This window comes from Octopus bimaculoides, chromosome 1, assembly GCF_001194135.2.
Source record: "Octopus bimaculoides isolate UCB-OBI-ISO-001 chromosome 1, ASM119413v2, whole genome shotgun sequence".
NCBI lineage: Eukaryota > Metazoa > Mollusca > Cephalopoda > Octopoda > Octopodidae > Octopus > Octopus bimaculoides.
Window position 1 is genome coordinate 194123694 of NC_068981.1, and position 12106 is coordinate 194135799.

The 12106-nt window shown below is 39.4% G+C and overlaps 1 protein-coding gene across 5 annotated transcripts in view; it reads right to left on the reverse strand.

The window, feature by feature from the left end:
- LOC106869904 (E3 ubiquitin-protein ligase RNF12-B) overlaps positions 1 to 12106 on the reverse strand; it is a 109612-nt gene that overhangs the window by 12258 nt on the left and 85248 nt on the right. The window contains exon 1 of one of the 5 annotated variants that reach the window (XM_014915831.2): positions 6238 to 6796. The exons of the other annotated variants lie outside the window; for them this stretch is intronic. Coding sequence (XP_014771317.1) covers positions 6238 to 6283 — 46 coding nt within the window. The 5' untranslated portion in view covers positions 6284 to 6796. Of the gene's footprint in view, positions 1 to 6237; positions 6797 to 12106 lie in introns of those variants that run through there. 5 annotated transcript variants of the gene reach the window in all.

Here is a 12106-nt window from a genome sequence, read left to right on the forward strand (position 1 = left end):
GTTGCCAGTACCACCTGACTGGCCCTCATGTGTCGGTGGCACGTAAAAGCACCCACTACATTCTCGGAATGGTTGGCATTAGGAAGGGCATCCAGCTGTAGAAACTCGGCCAGATCAGATTGGAGCCTGGTGCAGCCTTCTAGCTAACCAGTCCTCAGTCACAGTCAAACTGTCCAACCCATGCCAGCATGGAAAGTGGACGTTAAACGATGACGACAACGATGATGATGATGATGATGATGATGAATTAAAATCGGATGAGAACAAACATACATACTTGCATACAAGATTGTTATTATTGTGGATCAATATCATGTTTGTTATTTGGTGACATTTTAAAGTAAGCCATCACAGAAATTGCCTGCTCTGAATATGATATCATTAAGACATTATAATAATGGCGTGATATCATAAAAAGTTTGTTAGCATCATGGTTCAATGTCATAAACGTTTATGATTTCAATCTTAACCAAAATCAATATGGTACAGTCTGATGGTTGACACCAAAGAATTAAATAAAACAAATATTAATGACAAAAGATGGAGTGTAACACCTGGCACCAACATATTTAAGATGGTGGAAATACCATCCTGTGGAAGGTGTCCATATGGTGATGATGGTGGTGGTGGTGGTGATGGTGGCAGTGATGGTGGTGGGGGAATAATCTGTGTGTGTGTGTGTGTGTGTGTGAGAGTGTAAACGAGTTTAATGCAGAATAGACAGTGGTATACATTCACTAACACATACACAAACATACACACACACACATGTCATCACAAACAGGCTGTGAGCCAGCAACAGAACTCCTAGGTAGCTGTTCACTCAACCAGAAATGGTAACCAAGTCTCCCTCAAAACACACCCTACTCCCTTATAAAAAGAAAGACACATTGGAAAATGTAGCCCTAGATCTGTGCCTTCCTCTCAGCTACTCCCACTCACTCCTACCACATCATGTGGAATGGCTGTGTATCTCCACTACAACAAGACACCTGTGTTTGGCCCTCTATCATACTTTAACTTCCTGACTTCAGTCACAAAGCCATCTCCCCATCTCAAATACTCTCCCTACACACACACTGACCGACGGGGACTTTTTCCCCTGTTCTTTTTCTGTCTTGTAAGTTACACAACAACTTGACTAGTGTCAGTGCAATGAGAAAAGCACCCAATCCACCCTGTAAACTCATAACTGACATTATGAAGGACATCCAGCTGTAGAAAGCATATTATATTAAAGCTGACAATGGAGCTCAACACAACCCTGAGGCTTGCTGGATCCAGTCGAACTGTCCAACCCATGCCAGCATGGAAGAAGGACATCAAATGATGATGATGATGATGATGAATTCAATTTATAACACAGACCAAAGTAAATGGATAAAAGGGCCAATATACATTATAATAAGTTTATTAATAAGAACGAAAGGAAAGGATATGAGGTGTTAGCAAAGGTTGTGTGCAGAGAATGTGTGGGATAACATCATCCTTTCAATATTGTTTCTTATCAACAAAATCCCCTTGGACAAACATTGAAAAAAAAGCAAAATGTTCTGTTTTATTTGGTGTGTATAGACAAAGTGAAGGGGAAATAGGTCAAACCTTTTAGTATCGGTAAGGTACAGCTGTGTGGTTAAGTTTACTTTCTAACAACATGATTTTGCACTTTGAACAAGTGTCTTCTGTTATAGTTCTGGGCCAGCCAAAGAGGCAGGTGTGTGCGTGGGTGTGTGTGTGCAAATGAATGAATGAATGAATGAATGAAAGTTACAGTGAGAGTAATAGCCAAATTAATTAGAAACGGAATTAGGCTGGAGGAGATGCAGTTTGGTTCTGTGCTTGGGAGAAGAACTACTGATGCTATTTTCTTAGACAATTGCAGAAGTGTTTAGCTAAAAGTAAACCATTCTAGTTGGCATTCGTTAACCTGGAGAAAGCTTTCATCAGAGACCCTTGTTTTGTGATATGGTAGTCCCTGAGGAAACTAGGGTAACTAGATGGCAAGTGAAAGCTATACACACCATATACAAGGATGCAGTCAGTGAGATATGGGTTAACCATGAACTCAGTGATAAATCCGAAGTACAGACAGGAGTACACCAGGGTTTGGTTCTCAGTTCCCTGCTACCCACCATTGTCCTCTCGGTCATTACAGAGGAATTTAGAACAGGTTTCCCCTGGGAATTACTATATGCTGATGACCTCACTCTCAAAGTGGAATCTGTAACAGAACTAAAATAGAAATCCCAGGTGTGGAAGCAAAACCTGGAGTCAAAGGGTCTTAACATTAACTTAGCAAAGAGCATAGTTCTGGTAAGCAAGAACTATGAATGTGGCAAGCAGGCAGGCACGCCAGGCGAAATGCTTAGCGGTATTTTGTCTGCCGCTATGTTCTGAGTTCAAATTCTGCCAAGGTCGACTTTGCCTTTCGTCCTTTCGGGGTCGATAAATTAAGTACCAGTTATGCACGGGGGTCGATGTAATCGACTTAATCCCTTTGTCTGTCCTTGTTTGTCCCCTCTATGTTTAGCCCCTTGTGGGCAATAAAGAAATAAGAAACAGAAGGGGACTCTACCAATCTTAGGTAAATGGCTCTGCTCAATATATAGGAAAGGTGTAGGCAGGAATTCCATACAGTATACTCTGCAAGTTATAGACACACAAGAGGTGTAGCAGAATCACAGGAAGGCTAACAAAGAAAATAGTGGTGATATGTGAAAGATGCACAGGAGCAATGAGCACTAAGGGCACATGGGGAAATAGATTTCTTGAATGCCCCTCAGGTTCCTTGGGTGAGGTAGATAGTTTCTGTTACCTGGGTGACCAAATTAGCAGTGGTAGATGTTCTGAAAGTATAGTTGCTAAAATAACAATAGGATGGAGAACATTCAAAGAGTTATTACCTCTGTTGGCAACCAAAGTCTCTCTCTCTCTCTGATTGTATGATGGCAGATTGTATGATGCTTGTGTATAAACCACAATGCTATATGGCAGTGTGACATGGGCCTTTGACTGCAGATGATATACAAAAACTAGAGAGGAATGAAACTAGTATGTTCTGATGGATGTGCAATGCCAGTGTCATCATCTTCATCATCATCGTTTAATGTCCGCTTTCCATGCTAGCAGGGGTTGGATGATTTGACTGAGGACTGGCAAGCCAGAAGGCTACACCAGGCTCCAATCTGATCTGGCAGAGTTTCTACAGCTGGATGCCCTTCCTAACACCAACCACTCCGAGTGTGCAGGTACAAAGTGCTGACATACTGAGAAAGAAATCATGAATAAAAGGAATCAGGTGTAAAGTGCAAGAGAGAAGGGTGCACTGGTTTGGTCATGGGATACATATGGACAAGGACAGCTGCATGAAGAAGTATTGCTCATGCTACAACCCCCATCTCCTGTTTATCGCTCCCTACATTCACCTCTACCCCCCCCCCATATCTAACCATCTGTTGTTACTATCCCCTCCTGATCCACTACTCACATAACATCCTTTGCTTTCTGAAGGTTTTGCTCTGTGAACCCATTGCTGTCATCTCACCTTTCTTTCCTCCTGGATACTTTCATCCATTCGTATGAAGGACAGCCATGTTTATTTCCCATAGCAAAACATCTCTGTCAATCCCTGGCATAATATCTCCTCTCCACCTTCTCAAATACTCTTCTGCTTAGTCAAAGGGCTTCCCCCACTTCCCCTTCCCTTTTCTTGTCCTTGGCAAGTTATGTGGCAGCCCTACTAGTCCCAATAGCAAAATAAAAAGTACCCAGTATGCACTGTAAAGTGGTTGGCATTAGGAAGGGTATCCAGCCATAGAAACCATACAAAGTAGATAGGGAGCACAATGAAGTCTGGTAGGATTTGCCAATCATCCAACCCATGCCAGCATGAAAAATGCACAATAAATGATGATGATGGTGATGGTGGTGGTGGTGATGATACTCTTTTACTTGTTTCAGTCATTTTGACTGTGGCCATGCTGGAGCACCGCCTTTTAGTCAAGCAAATCGACCCCAGGACTTATTCTTTGTAAGCCTAGTACTTATTCTACTGTTCTCTTTTGCCGAACCGCTAAGTTACGGGGACGTAAACACACCACCATCAGTTGTCAAGCAATGTTGGGTGGACAAACACAGACACACAAACATATAAACACACACACACACATATATATATATATATATATATATGACGGGCTTCTTTCAGTTTCCGTCTACCAAATCCACTCACAAGACTTTGGTCGGCCCGAGGCTATAGTAGAAGACACTTGCCCAAGGTGCCACGCAGTGGGACTGAACCCGGAACTATGTGGTTGGTAAGCAAGCTACTTACCACACAGCTACTCCTGGTGATGATGATGGTGGTGATGATAATGGTGGTGATGATAATGGTGGTGGTGGTAGTGTGCGTGTCTATGTGTGTGTCTCCTCATCTTGACATCCCATGAGATGTCAAGTAGTACATGAGTGTCACTCTCATACAAGCAGTGTCAGGTTTTACCAAAATTCTGTGAAATCATGGCAACAGTTGACCTTGGCCTGATTTGAACTCAGAACATAAAGAGCCACAACTCAGGTTTTGATGGAACTCCTGGAATCTTGCATGAGTAGCGTGCTTGCTACCTGCCGCCAACAAGTACGATGCTATTTATTCTCTTCAACTATTTAATACTTTCGTGATGATTGTGGCTGTTTATCATTATTATTATTATTATTATTATTATTATCATTATAGAGAACACAGATTTCGTGGTAAGATGGATTGATGTCTATTTTTAGGATACAAGGGATGCAGCCATGGGTGTGTTGGAAGTAGCTTGCTTACCAACCACATGGTTCTGGGTTCAGTCCCACTGTATGGCGCCTTGGGCCAGTGTCTTCTACTATAGCCTCGGGCCGACCAAAGCCTTGTGAGTAGATTTGGTAGATGGAAACTGAAAGAAGCCCGTCGTATATATGTGTGTGTATATATATATATATATATATATATATATATATATATATATATATATATATGTATGTATGTGTTTGTGTGTCTATATTTGTCCCCCCAACTTTGCTTGACAACCGATGGTGGTGTGTTTACGTCCCCGTAACTTAGCGGTTCGGCAAAAGAGACCGATAGAATAAGTACTAGGCTTACAAAGAATAAGTCCTGGGGTCGATTTGTTTGACTAAAGGTGGTGCTCCAGCATGACCACAGTCAAATGACTGAAACAAATAAAAGAATAGCAGTCTGTCCTATTGCTTATATTATTATTATTATTATTATTATTATTATTGTTATCATTATTAATTTTTAATCAGCAGAAAACTTACAAAAGTAACTCAAAGGCTGAGAGTTTTGTACCTGGTACGTGTGTGTCTTTGTGTGTGTGTGTGTGTGCGTGTGCGTGCATACTAATACTTTCAACTGGAAGAACATCTGACCACAGAAAATGCCTCGACTACTCTGTCAGACTTATGCAAACATGGAAAACTAGACATTAAAACAATGATGATGATGATGATGGTGGTGGTGGTGGTGGTATTGATGATGATATATAAATGTATGTCAATGTGTTCAGCTCAATTTATGTTCTCACAAGTCCAAAAATAACCAATGTTGTCTGGGTTGTTCACCCCTGCCGCCACCATTTTACGTCCCATAACTTAGCGGTTTGACAACTAGAGATTGATTACATAACAAACAAACTCAAAGAAGCACTAAGGGCAATACTACTATTGACTAAACCCTTGGCGGTAGTGCCCCAGCATGGGCACAACCAAATGACAGAAACCAGTAAAGAGGGTGAAATGATTAAAGAAACTGTTCCGAGCCAAAAGAAATTAATAAGCACGGTTGTGTGGTAAGAAGTTTGCTTCTCAACCACATGGCTCCAGGTTCAGTACCACCGTATGGCACTTGGGGCAACCAAAACCTTGCAAGATGGAAACTGAAAGAAGCCCATTGTATGTGTGTGTGTGTGTGCACGTGTATGTGTGTGTGTGTGTTTGAGTATGTGTTTGTCCCCACCATCGTTTGACAACTGGTGTTGGTTTGTTTACATCCCTATGACTTAACTGTTCATCAAAAGACACCGATAGAATAAGTGCTAAGCTTAAAACAAACAAAAAAAAGCACTGGGGTCAAGATGGTGCCCCAGCATGGCCACAGTTCAATGACTGAAATAAAAGATAACCAGATAAGCAACTACTACTACTACTACTACTACTACTACAAGAAAGCAAACCAACCTGATGACAGACATCGGTCCCAGGACGAATGAAGGCAGCTGAACATGGCATAAAATTTTAGTTTTCTGGGATGAAAAGATGGGTGTGAAGAGTACAGCAATGGTTTGAAACGGTAGTGGTGTTAAAGACAAACAGAGGTGTTAATCCAGTGATCGGGGAGTTCAATCTGAGCTGTAGCATATGTTATAATCCTGCAAATATTTTTGGTGTATTTGGATAGAGCCAATGGTCCCCGTTTTTGTTTTTGTTTTTTTTTTATGTGGTAGGTCATGTGATGAACACAGGTACTTGCATATAAGGGTGCAGAGAAGAATAGGGTACTTGGCAACAGAGAGGAAGAGGAGTATTGAAGACAGGTATGTTGGAAATATGTTGCTGTTATCAAGTAAATTAATGAAATTCTTTCCAGTTTTGAGACAAGGGCCTGTTTGGTAACACAAAAAAATCCCTGAAATTTTATCTCTTCGTTTAGGTTGCAGTTGCTGCACATAGGCGTCAGTCTGGTGTTTGTTTGGTTGTGCAGGCACAGATGCGTATGTCACTGCACCGAAAGGCAGAAAAGATCTCGGCCCAAAACGTCCGACCGGTTGATTGAAGTGTGATGTCAGGTATTAAATTAGTTCGTGTTTAACGATGATGATGATGACACAATAACAAGAGAGGGGGGAAGGAAGAGAGAGAGAGAGAGAGAGAGAGTGTGTATATGTAAGGAGGAGGGAGGGAGAGAGAAATGCAAAGAAGGTGTAAGACATGTGACCTCTGTGATGTCAAATGGTGGAGGAATGTGTTTGCAAGGGAATTTGTGGGACACACTTCAGAGAGAAGGGAAGGTGGGGAGGACCGTGTGAAAATGTAGTAAAAAAAACACCTGCAGGAACGAAATAAGCCGGTTGGCAACAAACTGTGTTCCATCAGAGACGTATAAAGACAACTGAGGCAACAGTGACACACAGACACACAGACAGACAGGCAGACAAAACAGTTTAAATTCTATTTTTGTTGTTTCTCTATGCTGTTGTTGGTAATTTAATAACTGTCAACATTTTTCTCATTATTTAGAATTTCATCATCATCATCATCATCGTTTTAATGTTCACTTTTCCTTGCTTGCATAAATCAGATGGAGTTTACTGAGGCAGATTTTCTTCAACCGGATGCCCTTCCTGTCACCAACCCTCACCTGTTTCCAAGCAAGGTCACCACGACTGAAACCATTTCCCCCCAGAAGACAGGAAATGAACAACACCACTTGTATGACGGTGATGTTTGTTTACAACCATCACATGATGTCATGACAAGGTTACACACACACACACAGCCGGCTTCTTTTACATTCTTATTTCTTTACTGCCCACAAGGGGCTAAACAGAGGGGACAAACAAGGACAGACAAACGGATTAAGTCAATTATATCGACCCCAGTGCATAACTGGTACTTATTTAATTGACCCTGAAAGGATGAAAGGCAAAGTCGACCTCGGCAGAATTTGAACTCAGAACGTAGCGGCAGACAAAATACCGCTAAGCATTTCACCCGCGTGCTAACGTTTCTGCCAGCTCGCCGCCTTCTTTTACTTTCTGTTCACCAAATCCATCCACAAGGCCCAGGGCTATAGCAGAAGCCACTTGCCCAAGGTGCTGCACAGTGGACCCAGAACCACACGGTTGGGAACCAAGCTCCTCTTGACCATAAAGCCACTTTTTAACAACATCTGAAGAGACTTGTCAACAAACCATTGCTTGCTACCTGAAGTTCAGAATTTTCTGTCCCATTATTGCTAATCCTTACTACCTGGTTAAATATATACCTCAATCCTTTGGCATTTAAATTGGCCATATCTACCCCCAAATTTTCTATCCGTTTTATGCTCAGACCAGCCAGATCCAGTCTCTGACACCTACTCTACAATGTCATTCTAAAAATAAACAGTTATGTTATAGAAATCTCAGAACTACAAGACAACGCATGATAAATTCAAAACAATGTGAATAAATGAATTTAACTTTTGATAGCAAAATCTAAATTCTAAAGAGTTAACTGTTTTGATTGCCAACCAATCTAACGCCAGTCCTACCTCTGTGTGGCAAACCAACCTGTTTTAAAGCATTCATTTCTGAATTAAACTTTCACATCGCAATTTCATATTGAAACTTCTTCATTTTGTCCCCATAAATCATCTTAATTTGAAGGGATTTTTTATAAAATAATTACCCTTTTTATGTTAACGATCTTACTAAATCCATTCAAATTCTTAATTATTTTCAAAAATAATTGAAATATATTAGGATAGTCCAATTCATCAAAAATAGGGCCTCAAAATGGCTAAGGGTCTAATTTAGGGGCCTAATGTCTGGTTAGTCACATTCTTTTTCATGCTTTTGATGGTGTTGATGATGGTGGGGAAAAAGTTGGCAAGGAGGATAATGGCTACAGTAATGATTGTAGTGGTAATGGTGAAGATGATGATGATGATGATGATGATGATTGAAATAATGACAGTATTGGTGATGATGAACCTTAATGAATATCAACAAACTCACTGCTATTTATTATCAACAGTGGGAACCATTATAAATCCCGACAGATCTGAACGACCCCCAGATCCAAAAAGAAATGTTCCTGTTGGGTAAAAATCTTTCAGTTTCCAAAACAATAAAAAACCCCTACATTCCATCCCTTGAACAAAATCAGTTTTAGGGGTTTAATCACAAACTATGATTAATTCATGCAGCCCTCAAGCATCCTTCCAGCAGCCCCTGATAGTATTCTTTCTATAAAGGTAATAAATTTTTCTTTGACTTCTGTTTTATTTATTTATTTTTTGCAGGGGTGCTGCCTCCTAAACCAGGTTTTGGATCTGGCCTGGATATTAAAAAAGGTTGAGAACCACTGCTCTAGAATGTAGCTGTGTGGTTGAGAAGTTTGCTTCTCAGCCACATGGTTCTAGGTTCAATCCTAGTGTGTGACACCATGGGAAAATGTTTCCTACTATAGCCTTGGGCTGGTCCAAGCCTTTTGAGTGGATTTGTTGGAGGTGAAAACTGAAAGGAGCCCATTGTGCGTGTGTGTGTGTGTGTGTGTGTGTGTGTGTACAAGTTTTTTTCATTCTCTCTCTGTTTATTTTCTCTTATTCCTTTCTGTTGAAGAGCATAGGCTCAAAACGTAAAAGACCTTTCCATTTTCCCGAGCGTCAAACTAATACACTGGCTTGTTGTTCATAAACCTGTCTTCATCTTTTATTTTTCTATAAATTTCAACTACACACACACACATATATATAGTGACAATACTTTCATGTAATGATCATAGGATACATTAATTCAAAAATTTTTAAACTGTCATGTTTCATATATTTACATATATTTTTAATACAATACTATTTTAGACATATATATCTTCGTGAGGAATTTTTTTGGTATCGAATTTCATGCTATTATTTCAAAATACAGAATATATAATCGCTCGTATTAATGTCTAAATACTATATCGCATTAATATTTTTGACATTTTGTACAAAGTGCACTCATAAATTCAGTGTATAATATTCTAACAGAATACATTTAATTAATCATACATACATACATATATATATATATATATATATATATATATATATATGTGTATGTATATATATATATATAAAGTGTGCTCATCTGAAACCATGCGTGTTGAATTGAAGTTGTTGCAGCATAAAAGACACATGTTAGCCATTCCAAAATACAAACACACTTTTAACTTCACTTAAATATTTATTGCTTGTAATGCAGAATCGAAATTTAAGGTAAGAGCTGACAGAATCATTAGCAGAATTTCGCTTGTCTTTATGTTCTGAGTTCAAATCCCGCTGACACCAACTTTGCCTTTCATCCTTTTAGGTACAATAAATACCAGCTGGGTATTGGGGGATCAGTGAGATTGACTTAACCCCTCCCCTCAAAATTGCTGGTTTGTGCTAACCTTTGAAACCAATATCATATTAAAATTTTTGTCACTTGAAACTGTAGCCTGGCCACTGATAACTGCCAAAAACAATTTTATGTAGTGATATACTCTGTCATCATCGTCGTCATCACTGTTGGTCAACGTCCACTTTCCCATGCTAGCATGGGTCAGATAGAATTTGCTGAGGCAGGGGTTTCTTTGGCTGGATACCTTTCCTGCTGCCAACCTTCAATCGTTTCCAAGCAACATAATATTTCCCCTGTGGAAAACTGGAGACCTACAACATTACTTGTAGGATGTAGATACTCATTTATAGTCATCATGAGAAAACTAAGACAAGGATGCACAAAACTAACTTACAATCTGTCAGTTATGATGATGAGTGCTCCAGCTGGAACAGTCTGCTCATGAAACTAAACCCTTTTCATACTGACCCAGCTGAAACCACCCCTGGCTCTGTAGTACAAATGTCTTGTTTTCATAAGTTTTGAATTAAAATCTTCCATCAAACCTTAGTCACAATTTATGTTCCTAACACTAGCTTAATGACAACTAAGTTATTTTACTAAATTCTTTGTTATATTTAAAGTAATTGAAAGAAACACAGAGCACCTTAACAGAAATATGGTGACAAAAGGGTTAACATGTGTAGTTTAGAGGTTAGGGCATTTTACTATTGATCAGAAGGTCATGAGTTTGATACCTCATGGCACATTGAGTCCTTGAGCAAGACACTTTATTTCACGTTGCTCCAGTTCACTCAGCTAGCAAAACTGAGTTGTACCTGTATTTCAAAGGGCCAATGTTGTCACATTCGGTGTCACGCTGGATCTCCCTGAGAACTACATTAAGGATAAGTCTGTTTTGTAGGGTACACATAAACACACACACACACTCATATACACGACAGGCTTCTTTCACTTTCCATCTACCAAATCTGCTCACTAGGCTTTGGTCAACCCACCATTATCATAGAAGACACTTAGAAAGATGCTGCACAGTGAGATTGAACCCAAGACCACATGGTTGTGAAGCAATCCTCTAATACTGTTGCTGACAAACTAAAAATTCACAATAATCACTTCACAATGTCATAATCGGATTTTCATAATGATTTTCATTTAAATATGAACACATTTTAATAAGGGTAAGCTCAGGATGGGTTGGCATTAAAAGGAGCTTCCTGTTTCCTCTTACTCATAAAGTCTTAATCCCAGGGTTTGGCTCTTCAGCGCCAATTCAGAAGCTATACAAAAATTAACTCCACATTTAAAAACCTCTTCTTTTAACAAAGCAATCAAATGTCTCTGTCTTATCATTAGAAGATACCACCTTGTTTCCATACCAACGTGGATATATATATATATGTGGATATATATATACATACATGTGTGTGTGTGTGTGTCCTGCAGCCCCCATTTAATCTGGTCATACACACCCTAAAAGTAGGGAAAAGGTAGACATACTTAAACAATAGCCTCTGGCTGGGTGGCTGTAAGAAGATGAGATTTAGTAAAGACTAATCCTTCTGGATTCGTACATTATGGCTCACCTAAACAGATGTAATTACTAGACAGACTGAATTCAACGAATGGTAGTGGTGAGAGGAGAGCTTTCTTGGGGGTGGGGCAACCTATCCCATAACTAACATCACGTGCGCGTACACACACACACACACATACATACACGTAGACTGGAAAGAAAGATTGAAGAGTGTACAGCTTAAATAACTTGAGATTAAAAATGGGAGGAGCAACATCTTAATGTTTCATCAGACACACAGACATTGCTGTATCTATGTATGTATGTATATATATGTATATATATGTGTATATATGTATATATATATATATATATATATATGTATATATATGTATATATATATATATATATATATATATATATATATATATATATATATATATAT